This window comes from Colletotrichum fioriniae, assembly GCF_027942845.1.
Source record: "Colletotrichum fioriniae strain IMI 355084 chromosome Unknown scaffold_17, whole genome shotgun sequence".
Classification (NCBI taxonomy): domain Eukaryota; kingdom Fungi; phylum Ascomycota; class Sordariomycetes; order Glomerellales; family Glomerellaceae; genus Colletotrichum; species Colletotrichum fioriniae.
In genome coordinates, this window is record NW_027076853.1 from 226,035 (window position 1) to 252,010 (window position 25,976).

At 54.1% G+C, this 25,976-nt stretch overlaps 8 protein-coding genes across 8 annotated transcripts; 3 read left to right on the forward strand and 5 right to left on the reverse strand.

Moving 5' to 3' along the window:
* Positions 1-5,491: 5,491 nt before the first annotated feature.
* Positions 5,492-7,778, reverse strand: KIN3 (G2-specific serine/threonine protein kinase; the record flags this gene model as incomplete). The annotated part of the gene is made up of 3 exons (XM_053198954.1): positions 5,492-7,146; positions 7,198-7,659; positions 7,736-7,778. The coding sequence occupies 3 exons, from the start codon at positions 7,776-7,778 to the stop codon at positions 5,492-5,494; spliced, it is 2,160 nt and encodes a 719-aa protein (XP_053043616.1).
* Positions 7,779-8,716: 938 nt separating this feature from the next.
* On the forward strand, positions 8,717-10,387 carry N0V96_011265 (uncharacterized protein; the record flags this gene model as incomplete). Its single annotated transcript, XM_065759219.1, has 2 exons — positions 8,717-8,723; positions 8,832-10,387. 2 exons carry the CDS (start codon positions 8,717-8,719, stop codon positions 10,385-10,387), a joined length of 1,563 nt encoding a protein of 520 aa, XP_065612116.1.
* Positions 10,388-10,781: 394 nt separating this feature from the next.
* N0V96_011266 (uncharacterized protein) lies at positions 10,782-11,312 on the reverse strand (the record flags this gene model as incomplete). The annotated part of the gene is made up of 1 exon (XM_053198956.2): positions 10,782-11,312. The coding sequence occupies one exon, from the start codon at positions 11,310-11,312 to the stop codon at positions 10,782-10,784; it is 531 nt and encodes a 176-aa protein (XP_053043618.1).
* A 733-nt stretch (positions 11,313-12,045) lies between these two features.
* On the forward strand, positions 12,046-14,873 carry N0V96_011267 (uncharacterized protein; the record flags this gene model as incomplete). The annotated part of the gene is made up of 3 exons (XM_065759220.1): positions 12,046-12,122; positions 12,274-12,863; positions 12,919-14,873. 3 exons carry the CDS (start codon positions 12,046-12,048, stop codon positions 14,871-14,873), a joined length of 2,622 nt encoding a protein of 873 aa, XP_065612117.1.
* Positions 14,874-15,168: 295 nt separating this feature from the next.
* Positions 15,169-17,977, reverse strand: N0V96_011268 (uncharacterized protein; the record flags this gene model as incomplete). Its single annotated transcript, XM_053198958.2, has 3 exons — positions 15,169-15,987; positions 16,059-17,530; positions 17,881-17,977. The coding sequence occupies 3 exons, from the start codon at positions 17,975-17,977 to the stop codon at positions 15,169-15,171; spliced, it is 2,388 nt and encodes a 795-aa protein (XP_053043620.2).
* A 1,827-nt stretch (positions 17,978-19,804) lies between these two features.
* Positions 19,805-21,013, reverse strand: N0V96_011269 (uncharacterized protein; the record flags this gene model as incomplete). The annotated part of the gene is made up of 2 exons (XM_053198959.1): positions 19,805-20,603; positions 20,670-21,013. The coding sequence occupies 2 exons, from the start codon at positions 21,011-21,013 to the stop codon at positions 19,805-19,807; spliced, it is 1,143 nt and encodes a 380-aa protein (XP_053043621.1).
* A 1,118-nt stretch (positions 21,014-22,131) lies between these two features.
* On the reverse strand, positions 22,132-22,866 carry SCO1 (Cu-binding protein; the record flags this gene model as incomplete). The annotated part of the gene is made up of 2 exons (XM_053198960.1): positions 22,132-22,566; positions 22,633-22,866. 2 exons carry the CDS (start codon positions 22,864-22,866, stop codon positions 22,132-22,134), a joined length of 669 nt encoding a protein of 222 aa, XP_053043622.1.
* A 707-nt stretch (positions 22,867-23,573) lies between these two features.
* Positions 23,574-25,071, forward strand: SPP1 (COMPASS (complex proteins associated with Set1p) component; the record flags this gene model as incomplete). The annotated part of the gene is made up of 2 exons (XM_053198961.1): positions 23,574-24,441; positions 24,503-25,071. 2 exons carry the CDS (start codon positions 23,574-23,576, stop codon positions 25,069-25,071), a joined length of 1,437 nt encoding a protein of 478 aa, XP_053043623.1.
* Between the last annotated feature and the right edge of the window lie 905 nt (positions 25,072-25,976).

Here is a 25,976-nt window from a genome sequence, read left to right on the forward strand (position 1 = left end):
GAGCCGGAGAGCATCAACTCCGCAGGAGGCCCCCTTCGCGCCTTGTGCCTAGGCATTTTGGCCCCCCATCTCTGTGAAGATCCTTGACACCACCTCCTTCTTACCTACGGGGAAAGGGAATGGGGCAAAATGGAAGTATCCGTATGGAAGACGCCGCATATGCGCTCCGTGGCTGCCGTACCAGAGATCACTTGGGTGATCACCAACGCATGGCCATGGGTGTGTCGGAAAAGTAACCAGCACGTCAACCACCATTAGTCCGGTCCCCGCCTTTGTTCATTCTCCTCCTGCAGACATCTCATTACACATCCACGTTGCTCTCCAATATCGCTGCCGCCGCTCCTTCTCCTCCTCCTTGGCCATGCCTTATACGATGATAGACTCCGCTGGAATGCTTCAGGACAAGACTCGAGTCGTTAGCCCAGGAGGCAAAACCACTCAGGACGAGACACCCGTTGGCGATGATTAAGCACACAAGAGGGGCGTGTACTCCGTACTACCATGGGTGAAGATGGATGGATGCTCCGCAGAGGCTCGTGATATGCAGCGGTGAAGGAGAGAATCCACCACCCGTAGAAACGCGAGAGAGCCGGACGGAGTTATCCTTCCACCTTCCAACCTTCCATTCTCCCCTATCAGTCATTTTCTGTCACCTGCAGGCCTATAGGGCCAGTAGAGAGTAGAAAAAATGTGACAGCCCACAAGGTGAGATCGTGCTCGCAAATCTTCGCTCGTAAAGAGGGTCCCTCGACCTCGTCTTGGTTTCGGCCCATTGGCCTTTTCCAGTCACAAGTCTCACTGCCGGCCGCGGTATTCGCAGGATATAGCCTCATCCACTTTTACCTGCCTGCCTGTTTTGCCAATATGCTGTGCCTCCAACTGGCTCGGTCTTTCAGAGGAAGTGGAAGGGGGGTCTCGTTCAAGTTGACGGTGGGGGCCAAGAATTTCGATGCCCTCTATCCCGTATGCTATTCATACCTCTCTTTCTTTTACAATCGCTTCTGGTTTGGTTGTCCCTCTTCGAATCTCTGCCACGCCTCCTAGATAGTTGACAACCAAAGGTAGTCTTGGAAGAAAGCCTAGATTATCAAAAGATCCCATCCCAACGCCCTTACATGCCCCCAATTACCGCGGCCGCAGGCGCCACAATCAATGACTCCATGCTTCGAACCTGGAGTCTAGAAGCCTTAGTGTCATGGCAACGTTTACAGGGCTGGCGACGTAGGGAGTGATTGGCGGGAGATGTAAGGCGCGTGTGTGTCTGTGTGGTGGCATTTCCATACGTTCCAATAGTCAGCAGCCACACGGCAACAAGCCGAAGCGACGCGGCGGCAGCAAGTTAGCAGCCCTCAAAGAAGAACCCGGGCCAACAAGACATTCGAATCCCGTCAACGGCGGATAGCGGGCGGACGTTGCGGGCTGAACGGTTCACGTTGTCAATGGTGGAATTCCAAGCCCAACGTTGGCTGCGCCCGCTGCTTCATTACTTCTCAATCCCGCGTGTTGTCTTTCAGCCTCTCCCCATTCCTTCGAAGGGGGGGAGGCTGGAGGATGATGAGGAGCAGGAGGGCAACCGCAATAACCATGACCGGAAACCGTAACGCGGCCCGAGATTAGACAGCCCCCCGTGCTGAGGCAAAGCAAAAGAGGTGTGGTGATTCCCTCATCATGCACGTCCGCGGTTGGTGGCGATCCTCTTGGTCGTCCGTCGAGCCCAGCCCGTTCCCGTCCCATGAATGGTCACCGTTCGAATGTCGTTTATTGCCCCCCTTTTCCCGCACCGCTGTGCCGCAGACGCGCCTTTCTAGCCTGGACAGTTTTGAAAGATCGACCCGGAAAGGGGTCATACGGCGCTCCGAGCTTTGGTCGTGGGAAGCGGCTACGCGGCTGCGGGTTCCCCTTGACGTGTCCCCTGCGCAGTGCATCACGGGCCTGCTGCTGCTGCTTGTCAAGCTTGGGTCCGTTGTCGTTTGGTTTCTGTCTCTAGAGCTCTCCCTTTGGCTGCTTTGCGTGTTTATCCCGGTCCTTAGACGTGGGAATGTATGCATATGGGATGTCTGGTCTGGGGTTCAGTCCGAGCCAGCAGCTAATGTTGGCGGTCGATCATCCAGTTCAGTCCAGCAGCAGCAGCTCTCTGACCAGATGATACCCACCCCCCTCCCCTTGGAAGGCAGAGGGAAAAAGCAACAAAGGGCGACATATTGTCCTCTCTCTCTCTCTCTCTCTCTCTCTCTCTCTCCCGAATTGCCCTACACTGGACGTGCTCGTACATGCAATCTTGAATGAAAGTATTGTTTGCTTCCCGCGGTTCTCCGTGCCCTGTTAATGCACGCTGCATGCGAGCTGCATCATGCAGCTTGCAAGACCCAAGAAACGAACGTTTTGGCGATCCCGCAACGCGGACGTCACTTCTGTTCTCGGTAGGGCCATCCGGGGAAAAAGAAACGTCTTCTCAGCCGGAGAGACACTGGAATGTCTCGACTAGAGCGGAGACACGTCCGGGGTTTGTTAGTTGCGTAGGCTGCTGCTGAGCCAATGTCTCTCTTACTCACTGTGTCACTCTCTCTCAGTCTCTGTTCCTCTGCTTCTGCCAGCAGACTTACGAGACAGCGATCATAGGGTTGTGGTGGGATAGCCAAGGACGATATACATGGGCTTCCACAGGGTGTGTCTCGACCACGAAGCGAAGAAGGGGCCAAACCGCTCCCTCGTGGGCGCGGTTGTTCTAGCTGCCGTTGTGGCTGGCCCTTGGAAGCTCCCCAGTCTCGACTAGAAGCCGTCGCTACTTCGTGTGGCTTGAGACACCGCGTTTAGAAGAGCTAAAATGCCTTCTTCGCCTGAACCCTACGTTCAACGTAGATCGCTTCCAGCCTAGCCCTCTTCTTCTTTGGATGACCGGTTCGGTCCTGATCCTTCAGAAGAACGCCAGTACGGCTATCGTTTGACCGCAATGGGGGACGGGGGACCACGGAATGTCGACTGTTCCCCTTGCTCATCAGCTCATAAGACAGGTACTCGTTAGTTCTTGACGAACTAAGACAACACGAAAAGAATTGCCCAAGCCCGTTTCTCTATCCCCCCAGAAACCTAATCTCCAAAGTCCGAGAGACGAGATGCGATACCGTAGCACTAATCTAGATCGCGATCACGAACGATGTGATAAATCTGGCCGTAGCCCCTCCGAAAGCGGTAGCCTCGTTCCTTGATAGCAAAGCAAAGCAAGCGCAATGTAAAACCCCCTTGTCTGACCCTGAACTTTTGGGGTATCATTCATCGGAGGACTATTCCAAGTTGGACTACCACTTCGTCAGCTCTGCCCTTCCAAAATGTCTCAAAATCGTTGACAACACGGGCAAGAATACAGTGAAAGGAAAGAAAAGAGCAAACCTGCCCGCCCGCTGAGCCTCCCGAAGTCCCGCTCGCGCCTACTTCGTCCAGCTGCTGGCAAGTTGCGCTGGACAGGTAGAGGAGGAGTGCTTGTTTCTTCTTTTCGGGGCTTTTCAAGGTCCAAGAAATCAAGCTGCGTCTCTCTCCCGCAGACGGGATCTCTCTGTGCCCGGTGCTTTCATGATTTTCTCGGTTCCCCGGTATGCAAGATGGGCTTGCTGGGGGTCTCAGGCAGGTCGCCGATGGTTGATGTGGGCGTAAGGGGGTGTGTAAAGGTGTGGGTGGCAGTAAGCGAAGATGAGAAAAAGCAAATATATCAAGAAAACACCAAGCCTAAACCGCACTGGCCCCTACATCATGAGCTGATGAACGAACCATACACGGGTTGAATCCGGGTTCAGCTTGTGTCCCAATACCATGTCACCGTGAACAGAACCCCCCGGCGCGCTGGCAAGTGGAGAGCAAAGACACGGAGTGGGATAGAGAGAGAGAGGGCATTCGGAAAAGCAAAAGCACATACCCAGATCCGGAATACTCCCCTAAACCACCCGCAGAAGCAGCACTCAGAGCGATGACGGCGATGATATCGGCCAGCAGCAGCAGGGAGTACCCCCTCCATATCCGTCCCGCCTGTCGTCGAAAAGAATAAGTTGCTGAAGCTAATGCAGCAAATGCCCGCAATCACGTACGTCGTCCATCATGTCTGTCTCAGCGCCATGATGACCGCGCATCGATGATCAGCAAACGTACTCAAGCGCGGCCCCCTCTGCCTCCTGTGCTCCTCCTAGGCTCCTCCCCCGTTTCCCTCCGTGCCTCCCACACCCCGTGCCCCCGTGGCCGCCGTGCCGCTCCCCTCACATATCACATAACCCCTACTGATCCTCCTCACCGCGCATCGCCTAGCGTGGGACAGACACTCTGGCCAGCAAGAAGAACGCACGCTTATGCGGATGCGGACCGGTGTCCTCTGAGACATGCAGGCCGGTAAAGACCCGGCACTCGGGCAACCCCCCCTTCATCCCTCCCTCTATCACATCACGGACGTCTCATTGAAACATCAAAAAACTTCCTTTGTCATCGAAAGTGATGAGATCATCATGAACCACGGGTTGGTAGGACGGGGTTCGTCGTTTCTTAGGTGAGTTATAATAAACTCTGCGCTATTATACAGGGGATGGGGAGGGGAGGTCTCAGTCTCTCAGAGACGGCATGCTTACCAAAGGCTTACAACGAACGTCGAAAAGCAAACATTGTTCAATATTTCTTGCTATTTCGCCGTTTGTTGTCTCGGGCTCTCGGTCTCGCTTAGAGAATCTACGGGGCGGCATATCATCGATTACGAGTCAAAGGAGACAACATGGCGTAAAGGTAGAATCTCGAAGCGATCTGGAATGTGAACTGTCTTGCGTGAAATATGACACGGCTGGCCGTTCTGGCCACGCCGCTCTGGTCAACCCCAGATGTCTTGAACTTCTTCCTGAGTGAAACGAGACTAGACCGGAACAGCCTGCTTAGATGCCACGGGGAACATGGACGGTTACAGTAAGTTATTCGTCAACGTGCCATTCATTTTGGCAACTATTGACGCGAGAGCAACATCAGTATACATGCGGTGTCCAATACAACGAGATCGGTCATTCTGTAGTTCACAACGTCATTCATTGTACGAGAAGGCCAAGACATACTTGAGAAGATGAATATTTGTCTCGTCCGTAATAAAACTACACCTGCAAACCCCTTATGCAACATGTACAAGTAGCCAACAAAACAATCTACCAAACGCCGTGGCAACGTCTGCATTGAAAATGAAACCCCAGCCGAGTCCGGCAACACCGTACCGTTCCAATCCAACACCTTCAAAATCCATCTTCATAAGTGTGAAAGTCAAGAGTCCCGTCTGATCATCACCAGGACTCAGGATTGCTGTGTATAAACACCCACAATTACCTCCATCGGAAGATATCCTCCAACTTTTTTCGGTGCCGCCAGAACAAAAGAGAGTGATAAATGAGCAATGACAATAACAACCAATGAATGACCCGTGTGCATGCTATGGTATCTTCGCCACCCGACGCTCTTGTATGCCAACTGAAAAGAAATGATCTTAGACTCTTGCCATGGGCTTACGTCTGATCAGGAATGGACTGGGCATCTCATCCCGCTCGGGATCCCACACCGCAGCAGGCTCGCCGCCACTAGCCCGACGGTCCGCGATGCGATCCTTGAATGCCCTCTTAGGGCTCATGTTCTCGCCACCAGACATGACAGCGGAAAGAGGACGGCCTCCTGCTCGGGCCTGCTGAAGTTCGACCAGCGTTCGGCCCTTAATGTTGTTCTTCGCCGCAACCTTACCAAGGGGCTCTTGATCCTTCTTGGTAGAGTTCTTGCGGGAAAGACCGCCAGGAGACTCGCTGCCGTTTGCAGCCGACAGGTTCGCTGCCGAAGGAATCTTACTCAATCGGCGGTTAGGCGACTGACAGCGTTCACGGAGACCGCGGCTGAGGTCAGGGTTCGAGGCCATGTTGGGCAGCGAGGGCAGCGTCTTGTTCTGGTTCAAGCCAGTTGCCGATCCTTGTGGCTTAACTCGAGTAATGGGGGCGGTCTTTTGAGACATCAAGACCGGACGGTTCTTGGATGTGAAAGGGTTGTGCTTCGACTTGATGTTACGAGTTGGGGAGGGAACGATGTCCTCGTCGTCGGAGTCGATGCTGATGGTGTCACGAGGGACGTCCCACATTGGATCGCCAGAAGAAGCGGCGTTGCCAGAGAATAGGTTTCCGCTGTTAAGCTTGGGCACCTGGGTTCCAGCATGTCGTCTAGGTGACAATGAAAGTGAAGCAATAGCGATGGGTGAGGGGGATGCCATCTCGATATCCATAGGGGTGCCTTGACCACCGACGAACATGGTTTGGGCTCTGCTGTAGGGGGTGCGAGTAGCCTTCTTGCTCGTGAAAGGGCTGTCTGAAGAGATATCGGTGAGATCGGTACACGACGAGAGCTCGTCGTCTCCGCTACCGTTACCAACGGAAGACCTCGGGTAGTCTGACTTCGTTTGCGAGGTTGCGAGGTCGAGCGCGTGCGTGGGCTCGGCAGCCAAGCTAATCGTCTTCTTCTGCAATTCGGCGTCGACACGAGACTGAACCTCGCTCTCGAACCGCTTTCGGAGGGCCTCAATTTCTGAGTTGATTTGCCGATCGATCTCGAGACGCGCCTTGACCTCCCACTCCCTTCGCAGCGAGCTGTCAACCTCCTGTCTGACAGAAGCCTTGTCAGCCTCGAAGTCGGCTATTCTCTCGTTCAACTCCTTTTCGCGACGTGCCAGTGAATCCTCCTTCTTCTGGACGACCTTGTTGAGCTCAACAACTTCTCTCTCTTTTCTCATCAATCGAACAACAGGAAGGTTGAGGAGTTGCGCAGTGTCCGGGCGGTGGTCGGGGTTCACTCTCAAGCAGTCCTTGATAGTGCCCATGAGCTCACTGGAATAGCAGCTGGGAAGAGGTGAGACCTTGCCCTCCTTAATCTTCTGAACAAGCTGGAAATGCGACTTGGCGTTGAAGGGAGGCTCGCGCGTGCAGAGCTCATAGATGATGCAGCCCAGAGACCAGATGTCCGACTTGAGCGTGTACTTCTCGGCGGCGCAGATTTCGGGCGACATGTAAAATGGTGTGCCGACGTAGGTGGAGGCGAAGTCATGGGACTGAATCATCTTGGACAAGCCAAAGTCACCAAGCTTGACGGAATTGTCCTCTCCAAGGAACACTGTTCTCAATTAACATATGTCACGTCGATTGATGGGGCGATGAAACATACCATTCTCCGGCTTGAGATCGCGATGCAGAATGGTCATGGTACCCGGGGGCGTCTTAGGCTTGGATGCTGTGCTGAAGAGGCCCAGTACATTGCTGCCAACCTCGGGAGGGTCGATCCCATAATGGCATCTGTAGAGCGCAGTAACCAGCTGCGAGAAAATGCTCCACACGAATGACTCCTGTGCGCGCTGGCCCTTGACAGCCAAATCTCTGATAACGCGACCAAGATCGCCATTACCACAGTACTCCATGTAGAGGTGGAGGTCTTGTGTCGACTTGAGGTGTTCGCGATGGTAGTAGCCGACGATATTTTGATGGCGGAGGGTTGAGAGGATTTGGAATTCGGCGTGGAGCTGCTCGCGCTCCTTTTGCGACATCTTGAGGTAGCTGATTTCCTTCCGACACATGACGAGGCTGTCGGCCTTTCTTCGAACCTTTCGGATGATTCCAAAGGAACCATGGCCTGTTGGATTGTTTGCTTAGTGAAGAGCTCCTTGGTCGGATCGCAACGTGAAAAGCTCGTGAATGGGGGTGCCTACCGATTTTCTCCAGCACCTCATACTTATCCGCCTCCAGAGACATCTTGGATGCAACACGCAATGAATTTGATTAAAGTAAATCTTTGTATGTATCCATAGAAGTTGAGAGGCAAAGAAAGGCGAATGTCGCGAACCTGCTATGTTAGTATCCGAGCTGTTGGTGGTGGTTGACCGGGAAAGGTGCACTGCAAGTCAAAGCTGTGAACTTGGTTGCATGGGACTAACAAGATCGAGCTCGGGTAAACAACTGGGGGCCGATGCCATGGCAACGACGCTAGTAACGGAGCTGAGATAATCCAGCTCCATTTCTCGAAGTGGGTCAATCTCGCTTACCTTATTTCTTATCGATAAGCAGCACTTTAGCTTTGGAGGGGTTCATGGTGGGGCACTGATGATGTACTGGAAGCCATCACGTAAGGAAGTTCCAAAGTGGCCCGTGCAGAGGCGACCTCATGGAGTTATCGGACTTCATTCTCACTGAGATCTTAAATGCCCCAGATGTGGAGGCCAACTTGAACTCCTCACTTATTTGATGCATTCCCTTCATATCATCAATTGCTTTGATTTACGGGCTATAGAGATCCTTTACTGTTCATTAAGGTCGTCATCATGGTTCTCCGAAAAGATGAATTAGAAGTACAGCTTAAAGAAGAGCATGAGTTGATCGCAAATGGCGTGCTTAGAGAGGACAACCCTTTGGATCAGTCGACCGAGTTTGAGGCTTTCCTGCTGGCTTGCAGAAGAGGCGACCTGAAGACGTGTCAGGAGCTGATCTCGGCTGGCGTAAATATCAATGGCAAAGATCGTTTTGATTACACACCGTTGATTGTTGTGAGTACGCAGCCCCGGCACCTTTGGCTGAGGCCTCACTGACAATAAGTATCAAGGCTAGTTTATGTGGGCATCTAGAACTCGTACAACTACTTTTGGAGTCCGGTGGGTCATATATCGACATACAGTGAGACGTATTGACTGATCAATATGAAAGGTGCACTGGCCGAAAGGAACACATTCCAGGGCGAACGATGCATTTACAATGCCCTCAATGACAGGATACGAAACCTCTTGTTGGAGTATGATTATTCAAAATCTACAGACCCCCTTCAGCCTTGGGCCGGACACATTACTAGTCTACTCTCCAAGAACGTTCCAAAGACAACCGATATCAGCCTCATTGCAGCAGCACAGTCCTTCAACATGCATAAGTTTCTCCTGGCAGCACGGACGCCGTACTTCAGGAAGAAGCTCGATGGCGCACCCGATACAGCAACATGGAAGCTACCGACCACCTACCCACTTGAGTCTTTCCAAGTTGCCCTACGCTATCTGTATCTAGGAGAAGTACCCAAAGATGTGGTCAATGCTCGCAGTACGGTGACGGAGGAAGAGGTTCTCACTGGTGTTGATAAGCTCAGCAAGCAGCTCGAGATCGAGCAACTATGGGAGGCAATCCTGGCGGGCAATGACCGACGTCTTTCGCGCCAGAGGTACGAGGACGAGGTGAAGCGTGCACAGACCCAGGTTGATCGTTTCTACCGGGAGAAGGTCCTGGGCCACAAGATGATCGTGGAGACAAAGAGGGTCGGCGAGGTGAAATGGCGTCACGACAACTCAATCTTCGCCGATTGCCTCCTGTGCGCACACGAGCCGGAGAGCGACGAAATCGAGAATGATGCGGAGGACCCTGAGAATGCTGTACATGCTGTCGGCATCCCGCTCGGACTTGCATCCCTCGGCGATAAACCCAGGAAACGGCCTCGAAAGTCGGTCGTCTACCCCGTTCATAAGGCGATGCTCATCCGCAGCCCGTACTTCGAGACCATGTTCTCTAGCGAATTCAGGGAGGCGCAAGATTCGGAAAACCTACACGTCGTCACGGTGGACTGTATGCCCGAGGTCCTCGAAATCGTGCTTACGTTCTTGTACACTGAGAAGGTGGACTGCCCTCTCGAGCTCGCCTTGGACTTGCTCTACACGGCCGACATTCTCTTCCTCGACAAGCTCAAGACGAAAGCAGCGCAGGCCATCAGTACCCTGGGAAGCGGCAGCAGCAACATCTGGGCTGACCGCACTCACAGGCCCGACGGAGAGGACCACCGGGAAGAGGATATGGAGCCCATCAACATCTACGACGTTATCCACGCGGCGTGGGATCTGCGCGTCCAGCGCCTGGAAGAGTTTGCTGCTCGGTACCTGGCCAACCGCTTAGAGGACTACATTGACGAGGCCGAGTTTGCGGAGCTGATCAAGGAGAGTGCGGAAAGACTCAAGAACCGTGAAGAGACGGATACTATTGAGTTGTTGGATGACATCCGATATTATCTGGGCGAGCGCTTCCGTTTGCGTTTCGAGGACGCCAACCTTGAGGAGATGATGGATGAAGAGGGGGAGATCAACGCCGAAATGGCCGAAGCCATCGCTGCACAGAGCGAACAGCTGAATGAGGGGATGCGTGAGGCTGGTGCTGCCCCACAGGAAACCGCCCCTGTTCCTCCTACTGCTGCGACCGTTGAGAATGGCCAAGACGGAGAGGGAGTGAAGACTCTTGGAGGTGAGGTGGCAGAAGACGAATTCGCTTCAGATGCGATCAATTACCAAATCTTACTTGGAAAGATCGATACAATGCTGGATCATCTGAAGCTAGATGCATAGATGACTTGGCGCGCTTGGATACTGAGATATAGGCAAATCAAATGCCCACATTCTATTTTAATCGTCAAAAGTGCCGACATGCCCAAAATGTTGAATCTACACTGCGAGACTTGAATGAGTCTAGGGCACCATGTATATCCTTCCCCGTCCATGACTAGGTGAGCACCTTTAACGCCCACAAGGCGATAGTCTCAAATCGGCACGCATAATGCTTGACCAAGTGACACAGCTTTCTAGTCAACTTACCTACTGGTAGAAAAGAATATTACGTATGGATTTGTGAGCAGCTCATTCTGCGTGATGATAAACCCCCTAACACGGATGGAAGCAGCTTGCAACCTGGACAAAGGTGAGGCCCATTTTCAAAGAAATGGTCTTGAACTTTTCAAAAACTTCATGTTGGAGCTGGACTAGAGCTTTCTGGAAGGCTCTGATCCCTAGCGACCTCTTTCTGCCCAGCAATTCCATCCCGATTCGCCCTCCACACGCCCTCTTCGCCGTGGAACTCTTCTCGCTTCCATACCTCGACCTTGGCCTTGCACTCTTCCAAAGCTTCCTCGCCGGCTCTCCACGCCGCCTGTCTATGCGGCGATGATACTGCAATCAAGATGCTTTCTTCGCCGATGGGGACTGTTCCCAAGCGGTGAATCATGGCGAAGCCCTTCAAGCCGTGCTTCTCGAAGATGGCCTTGGCGATGGACATCATGGTGCGGAGGGCGAGGGGCGTGTAGGCGCTGTACTGTAGCTCTTTTACGGGCTTGTCGCCGAAGGTGTCGCGTGTTGTGCCGGAGAAGAGGACGATGGCGCCGGCTTGTGGTGAGCGGACTCGGTTCATGATGGCTGAAGCGTCGAGGACATGGTAGGTGAGGGCAACGTAGCAGGAGTCCTCGAAGACCTCCAACGGTCCTTGATCTTGGTTCTCCATGGCTATGGGATTTGCGAACAATAGAGGTGGAAAGATGTGCTGCTACTCCAAGTCGTGGTTGATGGCAAAAAGAGGTAGTGGGGTTAAGGCCGTGTAAGTATCCAAGATGACGATGGGCTTTTCGAAGTTGAAGGATTTTGGTCAACGTAGCTCAACTCTTTGTTGGATATCTTATGCAATCCGCTTCAAGGAATCAACAAGTATTCCTCAAATTCCAGCAATATGCCGATCTACTTCATGACCTTGGGTTGAAATTACCTCAAAAGATGACAATGATGAACGTGGGGAGGATGAGGTTGATGGGTACCCAGGTACAAGGTACAAGGATGGAGGAGCGCGGACCAGGTCCATACCAACCTTATCGACGACCCCGCTTGACTAAGCAAGAGATAAGGCGGAATCCCATGAGAGGCAGCCGCAAGTCAACCACGAATGGAAGTTGCCAGGGGGGGTAAGCTTCAGCCGGCCCCAGCGTTGTGTGAACCATCCCTTCTTCATTCCCGACCTCGCCCAAGCCCATTGCTGAGGCCCGTCGCCCTTTGTCGTTCCACCAAGACCTGGTTGAAGCATAAAGGCACGGTCTTGTCGCACGCCTCACGAGGGACAGCACCGCGCCTTACTCTTTCCTTCCCTCCTCTTCTTCTTCTTTCCGGACCAAGCAAAACTCGACCAAGTTCACGCCCGAAGCAGCGCGCATAAAGATCGGACACACCCCTTCCTGCGATCCGCGATCATGTACGAGGACAACCATCGCACGCGCGAGAGGGGACCGTACGAGCGACGAAGATCCCCTCTACGAGATCAACAACAGTATTCAGACAACGACGGCTTTCGAACGCGGCAGGGTAAAGAGACTAAGCTGAGCCTGCGGAGGACATGACCATCTGCAGTACATCTGGCTGGTTTGAGCTTCTGCTAACTTGCCCACGGGACGACGAGACTCTTCTAGGTCTCCCCCCAGGAATAACCTCGAGCTGTCCTACGACGACGACAGCTACGCCCCTGAGGATACCCGCCGTCGCGAGCGCGACTGGGATCGGGACCGGAATTGGGATCGTGAGACTGCAGAATACCGCGCAAGAGACTACGACCGTTACTACCATGGACCGCCGCGTGAGGCCCACGAGCCACGTCCTCGATCGGGAGATCAAGGCGGTGGTCGGGATGACTATATGGATCGCCGTGATGAAGACGCTACGCTACTTCACCCACATGACGGCGACGACCGCGGATCACGTCGTTACGATCGAGGTGGCCGGGGCTACTCTCGCCCTCACTACGACGATGGCACTCGCCGCGATGATGCCAGACGTGGTCCTGACGAGGATCTTCGTCATTTTTCCGCCTCTCCAGGTGGCAGCCCAGATCGCCATCCTCGTCGCGATCGTTCTACATCGCCTCTTCGACAAGCTGGTACTCCGAGTGATACTGTGATCCTGGAAGGCTTGCCATCCGATGTGTCTCTCGAGACGGTGCGGGACTGTCTATTCAAGCAGTCCGATCTATCGCAATACCCATCTGTTGATCTTCGCATCCCCTCGGCTGGGCGAGGTAAGCCACCTGTTCCCCCCACACTCTCACCTGTACTTGCTAACACCTGCGCTAGGCAAGCGTCGCGCTTTCGCGCAGTTTGAAAATGTCGAACAGGCGGTCGAGTTCGTCAAAGCAAACTATCCTAAGCTTGTCATCAACTTCTTCAGCGGGGAGGTTGATGATAGCACAGATGGCATGACCCTCATCTACATCCACTACGCAAGGAACCGCGATGACGCCGAACGAGAAAGTCGCGCCGGAAATGCCGCCAATTGGAGCTGTCCGACCTGTGACTTTTCAAACTATGCGACCAGGAGCCGTTGCAAAAACTGCGGCGGTCCGCCCACAGGTATGCACATTCAACGATCCTGTTTGCGGAGTGCGAGACCCGTACTGACTTGGCCAGATCCTTCTCAATACCGGTTTTTGTTGACTGGCGAGAGCGATGCATCCGATACACCTTCTCAAATCTTGGTATTCTTCCCTTTGGCGCCCTCCGTTAACGAAGATTTGTTCTCGGCGGGAGCTGGAAAATTAGAGCTCGTGCAAAAGCAAGCAGCAGCAAAGAACTCCGGCGACGGGCCAAAGCTCAAGTCCACTGCCCCGACCGGCGATGCATCTGGCTACGGCGCAAGGCCGGGCTCTCTCCATCGCACATTCTTGATGCGTGATCAAGAGACGAACGAGTCGTTCAATTTTGGATTTGCCGAGTTCTGGACCGTGGAAGATGCGATGGCGGCCATGAAAAAGTTTCAGATGATGCGCGAATTTACCATTGCTTCGAAACCTGTGACCGTTTCGACCATCCATCTGGGCGTCTTCGTGCCAGAACTCAGGGAAGTGACGCGATTTAACGAGCGTGTCTCGTTCAACCCGCTCTTTAACCCGACTCTTCGGGTCAAGTATTGGGAGCCTCACGTCTATCCCAGCCAGAGAGTGATCACCGAAGTACCCCCTGGCGGCACCTCTGGGGACGGAAGCAAAGGGGATGCTACCGACGAAGCGAAGAAGGGTAAGAAACGCAAGGCAGACGGAAACCTGCCCGCCTCTTCCACCAAAAAGTCGGTGCCAATGGCTGGACAAATGGCGTTTTGGCAGAAACGGCACGTTGAAATACACGAGGGCAAGCGGGCCGCCGATGCTGTTGGTGAAAATGATCAGTCGGAGGAGCGCGCTCCTGTGAAGATCTCTTTGTCTGGCGCGAACGCAATTTCTACCGGACCTATCAAGATTTCTTTGACTAGCGCGAGCCTTGCGAAAGCACCTGCTCCGACAGCATCGCCGGATGGGGCTCCTACGATCGAGGATTCCAAGACATCCGCGCCTCTGACGGGAACTGCGGCTACGGACAAGACATCTACGTCGGAAGCACCAGTATCATACGTGGACCGCGAAAAGATCTGCTGCTTGATCTGCATGATGAAGTACAAATCTCTGGATGATCTCAACACGCACGAAAAGTCGAGGAACCACAAGAACGCCACAGCGGACGAGGAGAAGGTCAAGGCAGCTAAGCCACGACTAGCTGCCCGCGACAAGAGGATGGCGAAACAGGCAGAAGAGCAGCCGGCGGCGCCAGCGGCGGACGAGGAATCAGCCCCGCAGTACCGCGATCGCGCCAAGGAGCGGAGAGAGGTGTTTAACCAACCCGCGAAACCCAAGGTTCCTGCCCAAGGCGGTAATAAACCCATGCGAAAAGATGACAAGACAGCAAACCCTCCAGCGGCGACAGTGGCGGCGGCAGCATCCAAGGAGAAAACACCTCCGCCGGCGCCTCCGAAATCCAAGGGCGCGGGGATGCTGGCCAAGATGGGCTGGAGCACGGGACAGGGCCTGGGTGCCAACGGCGACGGCCGCACCGAGGTGATTGCCACGCACGCGTATCAGGAGGGCGTTGGCCTCGGTGCCGAGGGCGGAAACCTGGGCGACGCGGCGGAGCTTGCGCAGCGCAAGACGACGAATAGTTACGCCGAGTATGTGAATACGGTGCAGGATCGGGCTAGGGAGCGGTATAACAAGATGAATTGAGGAGCTTTTTTTGGGATGGCAATGGCCAACAGAGATACTGCTCGTGGTGCTTGCTACAGCGAGGAAGTAGAGACGGAAGGAGCAGGGCTATCATAGGGTAGCTACCAACACAATACGTGCAGTGCAAGCAACTTTTAAATGGTACAAAAGAATACAGCAATGTCCACTACAATCAAACGAAGTTTCGTGCTTGGACTTTTGCCTTTTGAAATTTGGTATATTGTAAACGGTCTATGTGCAAAAGAAAGGTATGAAAAAAAAAAGTAGCCACTCTCCGTCAAAATTCTTGCTACTTTCAGTAATCCACAATCTTCAGCCGGGCCTGCACGTCCTCAGGCAACTCCTCCTTCTTCACGATCCCCATGAGCACACAATCGCCCAAGAAGAAGAACGCTCGCTCCTGCGCGTAGCCCAGGTAATCGTACTCGTCGCCCTCGTCCTCGGCCTCGGCCTCCGCAGCAGCCTGCACCTCGGCTTTGGCGTCCGCGTCACCCGCTGCGGCGGCGGCCTCGTTCTGCGCCTGCTTCTCCTGCTGCTCGATTTCCTCCTGGGACTCGAAGCCGGGGACTTTAGCCTGGACGACGCCCCACGCGACCCACTGCGCGCTGTTGATGCCGCGCCAGAGGCGGGTTTCCTCGTAGAGTTCCTTGATTTCTGCCTCGACGGCTTCCTCTGCGCGGCGCTCTTCTTCTTTCCAGTGGTTGGGCGGCACGCGGGCGTCGAGCATGAACTCGACAATGGAGGAGGATGAAGAGGTTGGGAGGAGGGCGGGCGTGCCGACGGCGCTGCTGCCGTCTGCGGCGCCGGCGGGGGTGAGGCGGGGCGTGGAGGCGCCGCCGTGGGTGTACTGCGGGCGGTGCTCGACGTAGGCTTTGAGGAAGCGGCGCTGTTCCTGGATGGTTGGGTAGACTGCCGTGTTGCAGACGAAGGGGAGGGACTCGTGGTGGTAGTTGTAGGACCATTCTGTGAAGTGGTTTGCGAACTCGAGGCCTGGGACGTTGGCGGCGGCGTACTCGAAGTCGATTACGACGAGCTGCTTGTGCTCGTTTGCCGGCTTTAGGAGGGGGGATTTCTCGTCTTCGGGGCGCATGCGAAGGATGTTGCCGTATTGGGTCTGGGTGAGCGGGTGAGTTGGTGACTGACTTTGACATTTGGGGGAGAAGAGACAGGGGTAAGTTTACTCACGTCGTTGTGGGCAAAAACGAGACGCTCGCGGATGGCGTGACCCTTATAGGCGCTGAGAGCCAACTCGCGATACTTGTCGTATAGCTCCTTGAACTGCTTCCACTCCACGCCACACACGTACCCGCGGTCTCGGAAGACGCAGTTGCCATTGCGCACGCCCTCGTCGAGAGCGCAAATCTTCTTCTCGACGTTGCCGAGCCAGGCATCCCAGTTCTTGAGCACCGCAGGACCCTCGTCCTTTTCCCTTTCCAAGACGTCGATACCAAAATGGAGCTCCCGCATGCGCTTAGCAATTTGCTTGGAGGTATCGGGATCGCGCAGGTCGTTGGGTGTGAGGGTGATGGAGTTGAAGTACTCCTCGAACCGGCCGTTGGTGAAGCACCCGAGGAGCCTCGGGCCAATCTTCTTCCGTGCCAGTCGCCGGAGCACGCTGAGTTCGTTCTCGCGGTCGATGAGGGCTTCGAGTCCGTAGATGCGCAGAAGGAGCTTTGGTGGGGGCTTCTTGCCGGGTACTTCCTCGAGGTCTTCGGGGGGAGAGACGACGTAGACGGCGTTGGTCAAGGCTCCGCTGAGACGTTTCACGATAACGTTGTTGCCACTGTTGAGGGGAACCCTCCTCCAACCCTTGATTCTGAGAGTATGAGCCAGACGAACAATCTCGTTCTTGAATGTTTCCCAGGCCTTCTCCTTTTCGTCCGCCTGGCCACCTAGGGTCAGGTCATCGGTGCTCTTGCCACCACCGCTGTAGCTGAGAGTCTTTGAGTTATCGAGGATTGCGTCGCAGGTCGGCACCACAACGTCTTCGCCAATGTAATCGGTGTCGGAGCTCGCCGTTCTATGGAGCATGCTACGCGACAAAGATTTCTTGTGACGGAGAGAGGGGCGCCTGCCGACCTTGGGACTCATCTGAGGTACCGAGCTGATACCCATAGAAGCCATGCTGTCCTCAATAATCCTCTGCAGCCTATCGAAGGAAACGTCGCTGGAATCGGAGTCGATGGAGTCTGAGCGCGGACGAGAGGCAGCGGGCTGGGCTGTCGGATCTGCCGTCTCTGCCGCAGGAGATCGTTCCTTCTTGGTCTTGGACTGCGGTGAGCGGCGTCGGGGCGATGTCTTGCTCTTCCGGGCGGCCTTCTTTTTCTTCTCATGCTCCAACCAGTCGTTGAGCTGGGCGAGTAGCTTCTGACTCTCGTAGTGGGCCTTGTGGCCGTGGCGATGATGGTGTTGAGACGGCTGAGCAGCGGCCGCGGCAGCAGCAGCAGCAGCAGCAGTGGTAGCATCGTCGGAAGACGGGCCAGGCGACGGCTCCATGACAGGGGAAGAGCGAGAGGATGAGGAGCTGGTGAGGCCCATGCGACCTGTCAACCTCTTGGCCATGTTGGCGGCGTACTGTCTCTTGTGGTGATGATCGGAAGGCGGGGCAGGTGGAGGCGGGGCGACAGCGTCAGCCTCTGGCTCAGCGATTTGAACGACTGCGAGGGGGTTAGTAAATCATGAATTTCTTCTTGCAAGTCACAATCCCAGCGACGATACTAGTCCATCGAGCCGTGTCTGTGGCGAAGTATGATGCGGCGGCGGCATTAATCAAAGTATCTCTGAGTGACGCGGGGCAGACACGAAGGCATGGGCATGAGCATGAGCATTGGAACGAGTCACTATTGCTGATCGACTGCCAGCCACATGTGCTCGATCGCTCATCCTCCCATCACTGTCGTGATGACACGATACCACTTGATGCGGATGCCGGGCCTGCAGACCGTAGGTAGGTATGTAGGTAGGTAGGTTTACAATGGGACGAAGCCAGAAGTTTAGTTGAACTGACCTTTGGCGGGGTTGGATGCGCACTCTTCGTCCGTCTTCATGGCTGATCGCAGGGGCTGTTGCTGTCCAGTGATCTGGGGCGACGAAGAGGACGACATCTTGGCAGACAAGACAGAGGAAGAAGCGGGCGCAACAGAATTTATGAGAGGAGGGAATCGCGCGCGCGCAAAGTCGGGTAATGGTGCTAGGTCGCGGCTATACGGATAGAGAAATTTTGCTCGCGTGAGATGACAGGGTATTTGCAATGTGCGTCGGTGAAGAAAATCGAGGTTATCCTCCTTTGGGGAGGTGAGAGGTGACAGTTTGCGATTGCAGCTTAGGTTGGGTAAGGTATGGGGGAGCCTGGAGGGGAGGGGCTCAGAGAATGGGAATCCCACGATAAGTACGGAGTCGGGTGCTGTAGGTTCTTATCGGGCCCGGCGCAAAGAGACACGGAGGGGTTTATCGTGGGGCACGCAGGCGACACGGGTCACCTCAGACCAGGTAGGTAAGGTAGTGTAAGATGGACCCCAACTGTGAGGGGTGACGGGGGGTTGGCTGCAGGCAAGGTTGGTTTGGGTTCAGAGAGTGGTTCTGGAAGTAGAAGATTTACCGAAGAATGAGACGAGAATGGCAAGAGTTGTGCGGGGAGACGATGCAAAGAAAGAAGGGTGTTCAGATGAAGGGGAAAAGGATAAAAAAGAAAAGACCGACACAACACAACACGTTGAGCGGTTGTCAGGCGAATTACAGCCGCAGCAAAAGGGCAACTAGTCGTGTGGTGTTGAGGTTGTAAGGTAAGGTACCTACTTGCCTACCTATGGTACCTTACGGAGTACCTTAGTTATGGGCCGTTGGACGCTTTGGTTGACCGAGCCGTGGGGACGGGGACCACTGGGGAGAGCTCCTGGCGGTGGACCCAGCTGGAAATGGTCAGGTGCACCCCTCGCCCGTCATCCCTGCCTGCTTTTACGTCCCAGTTACTGTGCGTATGTACTGCGTAAGGTACCTTATTATTGGTCCCAAGTTCTTTATAGCTCACTTTAGACCGTACATTGTCCCGCAGTGCCGCGCCTGCGCCCGACGACAACCGCACAACCTTGGTCTTCCACCGACTTCCGCCACAGTGGCACATGTCAAGGTACATTGCCTCCAAGTAGCTTCACAATTCCAGAGCAAGGGTTCTTCTTATCGTCGCACTAGCACCACTTCGTCCTTCCATCACTTTACCACCAGCTAAAAATTCGGGAGGATTCTGTCACCGACATGACATCTCACGAGGCCTTAGAAACATACTCTAGAGTAATTAGCCAACATCAAGTCTGGCACCAAACAATGACAGCCCGGCTCCATGGCAATGCCACGCAACCACGCAACCACCCCGAAAAGACAAGACCAAATGTGACGTCAGGGGGGACCCTACTGTACCAGTCGGGAGCTCCCGACCCTTGCTTTCCATGGCATGTCGCGCGCGTCTTGCATGTGACGTACATGGCGATACACCACACGGTACACTTCGCCCCCAAGATTGACATCAATTGACAGCTTTGGGCGAAATTATGACAATTGGGTTCTTCTCCAATTGCCATGCCGGTAATTGCCATGTGCTACAATCGACCGTCCAATCTCGTTCTCTATCCATTCATTAGCACACAACGCCATGTTACTGGAAGAAAAGACTAATTTCAAGTCTAAATTGCAAAATCCTGCTGATACATGTACAGATACCAGTACGCATAAGGTACCTACTCTTAGCATACACGGCACACTAGGTATCTCTCTCGAGATTGAGCTCAGCCACACCTTGTATTACATGGTCGAGCTGGATTTGTAGTTACACATCTCACTCTGCCATTCATCGGTGAGTTACGGCTGCCTAAATACAATACACTACTCGGACCATCCGCTGGAGCTTCTAGTACCAACCAACATGCTCCAACGCATGGCTAGATCTTGGTCGACCTTCCCTCCCTCTGCAATGCCCACTCAACCGCCGCCTTGACATCATCCACAATCATCTTGGGCTTATGCGTAGGCGCCCCCCTCTCCTGGCTCCAAACACCCGTTTTCACCAGCACAGAAGCCCACTCCGTCTCCTCGTTGCTGTAGTCATTCGCGCCCCGGATGTCGCTCTCTGGGTTATCTCCCACCATGTACACTGTCTTCAACGGCGCGACATCTCCACCAGCACCACCACTCTTACTCTTACCTAGTAGCGCCTTTCGATGAGCATCAAGAACCCGCTCCGCATACTGATACGTAGTCGCAAATGGCTTCCCAAACACAGTCCTCTTCAACTCCGCCTGCCCCGCCGTGACCTCCTTCCACACACCCGCCACAGCAGCCTGGAACGCCCCCTGCCCAAACCGCGGCTGGTGGTACGTCGTCGACCAGAACAGGTCTGCATTCGAAAAAATGAGTGGCGGCTGCCCATCCTGCTGCCACCCGGCGTCTGGCAGCGATGCGTCGCCGTTCTTGGGGGAGTATGTGCCCAGCAGGCCGTTGCGCGATAAGAGCAGGTCGGTGATGATTTGGATGTCGAGAGCCCAGTCGCGCGGGTCGTTGAAGACGAACATTGCGTCGATTTTGAGCGCGTCCCCGTCCGCTACGGTGCCGTCGTGGATCGGTTTCGGTAAGGGCTCGTGGGAGTCTGCGTAGACGGATTTCTTGAGGAGTTCAAAGGGGAATACTTCGGGGTGGGCGTGGATGATGTCTGCAGGCGTCACCACGTTCTTGAAGCCGTACCTTGTTGGATTGTTAGTTGGCGTGAAGCTTAGAGAGCATACGAGCTCTCGGAGATAATTGACTTACAGCTTGGCAATCTCTCGACACTTCTTCGCATCGGCACCCGTCAGGAAGATGGTCTTATCCCCCAAACCCTCCGGCCCCTGCACCAGCTCCTGAAAGGGAGTGTGCGACTGGACAAAGTTGTCCACCGAGAGCTTGACCCCGAGCTTGTCGCTCAGATCCTTCACACGGACGGCTTCGGGCTTGCCTCCGCCGTTGGTCAGGAGGATGAAGGGGATGTTGTTGTCGTTGAGGTACTGCAGCGACTCGGCGGCCCCGGGAATAGGCTTGGCCACGTGCAATAGAACACCGTCGATGCTGATCTCTCTCGTTATTTCACGCCCCTTACAAAGTTCCTGGTGGGACATGAATGATGGTTATGGGCTTCCAGAACCACATCAGACTCCCTCCAAAGAGCTACACAACCTTTGCGCCATTGGGCTTGACTCACTCAAAAGCAAATGCAAACGACGGAGCTTCGCCCGCCTCGAAAACTGGCTTCTTGCTACTGAACCACCGCTCCGAGCCAATAGTCTTGATGGCGCCCGGCAAGCTTGCCAAAGGCAGCGTAACCCTTCTCAGCCCGGAAAGCCCTCTCTCGTGACGTCCGATACCGGGAGCTGCGCATCTGAAAGGTGTCGGTGAAGTGGTGAGCGGCCTCGAAACGAGCCGACCGAGGCCCGTTGCCCTGACTGCCTGTCTCATGATGTATAAAATGCAAGTCCTTCGAAAATCAATCTGGAATTCAAATATGCCGCATGACAGAACGTGAAAGGAAATAGTTGCTGTTTGAGTGTGAAAGTGATGATGAGTCGAGGTTGTCCGTGTGGTTGAGGTTGAACCTGCGGGCACGGATAACGGATAACGGTCGACACTGACTGAGCTGTCCCCTGCAGGGAACCTACCCCTGCCATCCATCCAATGCTCTCCGCTCGCTCGCTAATTTTAGCGGCTGAGTCGACCTCAGGTCTGCGGGGTGCGTCTTGAGCCCATCACTCAAAGCAACGGCTTGAAACCGGCCAACTCAGTATTAGGTGAGTAAGCTATATTGTGACACCAAAGAGCTATGCTTTAGATAGATGCATTCCTTTTCATACATAGTTCATGTTCCGTGTGTGTGAGAGTCGCGGAACACAGTCCGGATTTCTGTGAATAGCATCTAAGCAACGAAGGCTCAGGAGGGAGTGTGATGATTCTGCACTACAGTAAATGTTTCCTCACAATGCGATTGCTAAACATCCACTGCCATATCCATGGTCTGAGAAAACACATCGATCTTCATCCATTGAAAGGCAAGGTCAAGGTGAGCGAAGCCTCAACCTGGTTTTACCCCTTGCAAACGTCGAAAGGTATTACAGTGTGATTGAGTGGTCTTGGAGCAACGATGGCTCAAAGGTCTATCCATAGAAACATCTGATGATACATATTACACAAGTTGGTACACCACACACTTTTCATCAATCTTCTTCTCTCTCACACACACAGCCTACTCCTCCTTCTTCCATCCTCCCTGCCAATCATTCATATGGTCCAGGATAATCTTGGCAGCCTGGGACGGCGAGTGCTGCCGCCCCAGCGCCTCGACAAAGTCGCCTTCGGGGTCCATCAGGTAAAAGTATATGCTGTGGTCGACCAAGTAGTCCTGGCCTGGCTTGACATGCTGCGGCGTGCTGAAATAGACGCGGTAAAGCTTGCACATGGCCTTGATCTCGTCGTAGGTGCCCGTCAGGCCGATGAATTTGGGGTGGAACTCGGACAGGTACTCCTTGACCACCTTGGGGGTGTCGCGCTCCGGGTCGCAGGTGATGAAGAGGGGCACGACGGAGCCTGGGCGCTGCTTCTCGACGAGGTCGTACATCTGGGCCATTTTGTCGAGTTCGTCGGGGCAGATGTCGGGGCAGTGCGTGAAGCCGAAGTAGACCTGTGGCAGATATTGTCAGCTTTTTCTTCTTCTTCTTCCCTTGCGACATTGTACGGCTCAACGAACCAGTGCGTAGCGACCCTTCATATCCTCGCTGGTGAACTTGTTGCCGTCCTGGTCGGTCAACTCGAATTGTCCTCCCACCTTGGGCCGGCCCATGCCCTTGGTCGCCTCCGCAATGCGCTTGCGCTCCATGCGCTTCTTCTCGGCCTCGAAGTACCACGTCAGGCCAACACCGGTTCCGACGAACAGCAGGCCGGCCTTCCATGAAAAGGGCTGGTTCAGATATCCAGTCAGCATGACCACTCTCAATGGCAAGAGATCACCCGAATGCTCTGGGTAGAGACTGTACCCCTGCTCTGTATCTGCTCTTTGCCTCCTCCACAGTCTTGAACGTCTTCGTCCTCCTTTGCGCCGGGGAAGGTCTCGTCTGGAGCATGCTCGGCGCAGCGCCAGTCGGCCGGGTCGTCTGCTTAGGAAACGTCGCTTGGGAAATGCATCGTCGGCATTGTGTCGAAGTTGTGGAGGAAAGAGACTTCCACAGAAGCCTCGTGGTGGCTTGCGACATGGCTGAAGGAATTGAAGGTTTAAGCAACAATATGATCTAGAATGACCGGGAAGCCGGGGAGCCTTCGTCATTGGAAAATCGTAAGACTCCAAAAAAAGCTCTCGGTGAGCTTGGGCCATCTCCCAAAATATTGTGGGTCGGAAGAACCATTGATGCGAAATTCCTTCCCCTTTGTGTCGTTCACCGAAGCAGACCGAGCACCTGCCCATTTCACCGAGATAGTTGTGGGTCTTTTCTTGATGCCGGACCTTCACTTTCACTCTCACTCTCATTCTGTAACTTCACTCTAGTGAGCCTCAACATCCTGCATCACGCAACAAACGAACCTGTCTTTCATCTACTTTTCCATTGAAATTAACTCTTTGTTCTCATACTGCGCTCCTAATATTCACGTGCCACTTTTAAGTCGTCACTGCTGTAAAGATACATGCTGGAAGCCATGGATTCAGACGTGGAGCCAAAGATCAAAGGCGGCGAGGATGAGGATCTTAAGATGGCAGATGCGCCCGGCCACGTTCCCACCACATCTCAAACGGCACATCAAAAGACAGAAGAAGAGCAAACAGATTCTAATACTGCGCCGTCATCACAACCCGATTCTTCCCTCCCACCTCCAGCCAGAGAAGCTTTCTCTCCTTCCACCATTCTAGAAACCACTGAGAAGCCCTCAGAATCTCAAAAGATGGGGCCAAAGAAGAAAGGAACCGCTGCAGTCAAGAAGGTCCCGAAAAGGCACAAGGGCGGTCCCTCGAAATCAAGCAAGCCCAAGAAGCAGAACGACGCGGCGTCTACGACATCATCCGCCAATCTACACGACGACTTGGCAGGAGGCTCTGATGAAGAATCTGACAACGGACCGTATTGCATCTGCCGCGGTCCAGACGATCATCGGTTCATGATCTCGTGCGACACGTGCGACGACTGGTTTCACGGCGAGTGCATCGGCATGAGCAAGGAGGTCGGCGAGAACCTCATTGAGCGCTTCGTCTGCCCTAACTGTGCAGACGGCGATCAGAACGTCAGCCTCTTCAAGAAGACGTGCTCCTACCGGAACTGCATGAAGGCAGCGCGTCTCTATGATGGTCCGGAGAACAGCAGCGTCTTCTGCAGCGACGAGCATGCGCACATGTTTTGGGAGAAGAGCATCGCCGCCCTGCCGAAGAAGCACTCATCCAAGAACGGTTCACAGGACGGACTCACTCAGGAAGAAGCCATGGGTCTGTTGGCTAGCACTCTTGCTGGTGTCGACCCGTATGATGGCAGATGGAAGGTCCAGACCAAGCCGTTTGCTCCAAAGAAAAACGGAGGTACGTAAATGAATTCAACAGCTCAACTTGATTGCGGAATTTTACTGACTACTTATTGCAGCTGAAAGCCCGGAATCCAAGACTAAGAATCTTATACCAGCATATCTCACCGAGGAGGAGAAGAATATTCTCACCGTCTCAGCCGCGGAGCGCAAGAAACTGGGCGAAGAGGTCCTGCTCTGCCAAAAGATGCTCCAGCTCCTCGAGTGGTCCAACGACCGGCGAAAGGCCCTCATCGCCTCCAAGCAATTTGAAGACGCGGCGTGCGGTTACGACTACCGCCTCGACCAGGTGGGCGTCGTGGGCCCCTTTGCCAACTGGCTCAAGTCGGACGAGGCCAAGGAGGTCTACAAGGCGGGCAACCTCGACGTCGGCAGCCGACTGAGCGGCGAGGACAAGAACATTTGCGACAAGAAGCGCTGCAAGCCTCATCAGGGATGGTACTCGATTCACACTAGAGACGTGAAGTACCAGATGAAGCTCCTGGCCGTGGATGCGAATACGAGGCTGGACGAGGAGCGCCGCATCAAGGAGGCAGCGGCGGAACGGAAGCTGAGGAAGGAGGCGGAGCATAATACCGTGCAGCGTGTCCTCCCGGATGGAAGTCTCGGCCCGCCCATAGCCACATGAGATGGCTATGGCTTCGATTCAATTTCTGAGGTTTGTATTAAGGCGACGGCGTGGATATGGCGTTTCTGGGGTCAAAAAGGCTTGAGATCTCGCGGTGCCCAGCTAGAATGTCTAGGCTGTGGCTCAACACTGCGACAGGGAGGCTATGTAGTCTGGTCACTTTGGAGTGCTTTGAACAGATGGTCAAAAGCCGTCCATAATCACAATCATGGCTCGATACAATTCCCAGAACTGCGGCGATGGGTGATGTTACTGGGTGATGGTATTAATCTATGCCTGTGCCCATGAACATCAATAGCATTCATCGTCCCACCTCATTGCCGTTAAACGTATCTCTTCAGCTGTCATGTCTGTTGGACAGTCAAAGCCAACACATCAAAGACATAATACCAAGAAATAAAGCATTCTGTGGAACCATAATTCTAGAAGCAAGGGATCAAACATCCTTCAAAGGATGTTCACCTCGTACAAATCTCCAGTGACTAAGCACCCCAGACACGCCAAGACATCAAACCGGCCCGCGACTTGTCTCTGCTTGTCTTTGATCCTTCAACTTTCCCACACCCAAATAATCTCTCACCCATGTTCCCATCTTCTCATTTGCCATACACTCAAATTGGTATGCTCCCCGCGTCATACACCAAGCAAAGCAACCACACCAAGAATGTGTCAAGAAATAACAAAGCCCCTGAATGTACGAAGATGGCATTCCACCTGGTGTCCATCATGATATCCCACACCCAATGGGCCCCATGGTCCCATTTTCCTTTCCGCCAAGCACAGAGCCGAGGAACCCGCCGTGCCCGTCTGGGGTGTTCTGCTGTGCCTCTCTAACCATCTCGGGGCTGGCGCGACCAGACTATCAAACCCCAAATCTCCAAATCTCGTAACAAACAACGAAACCC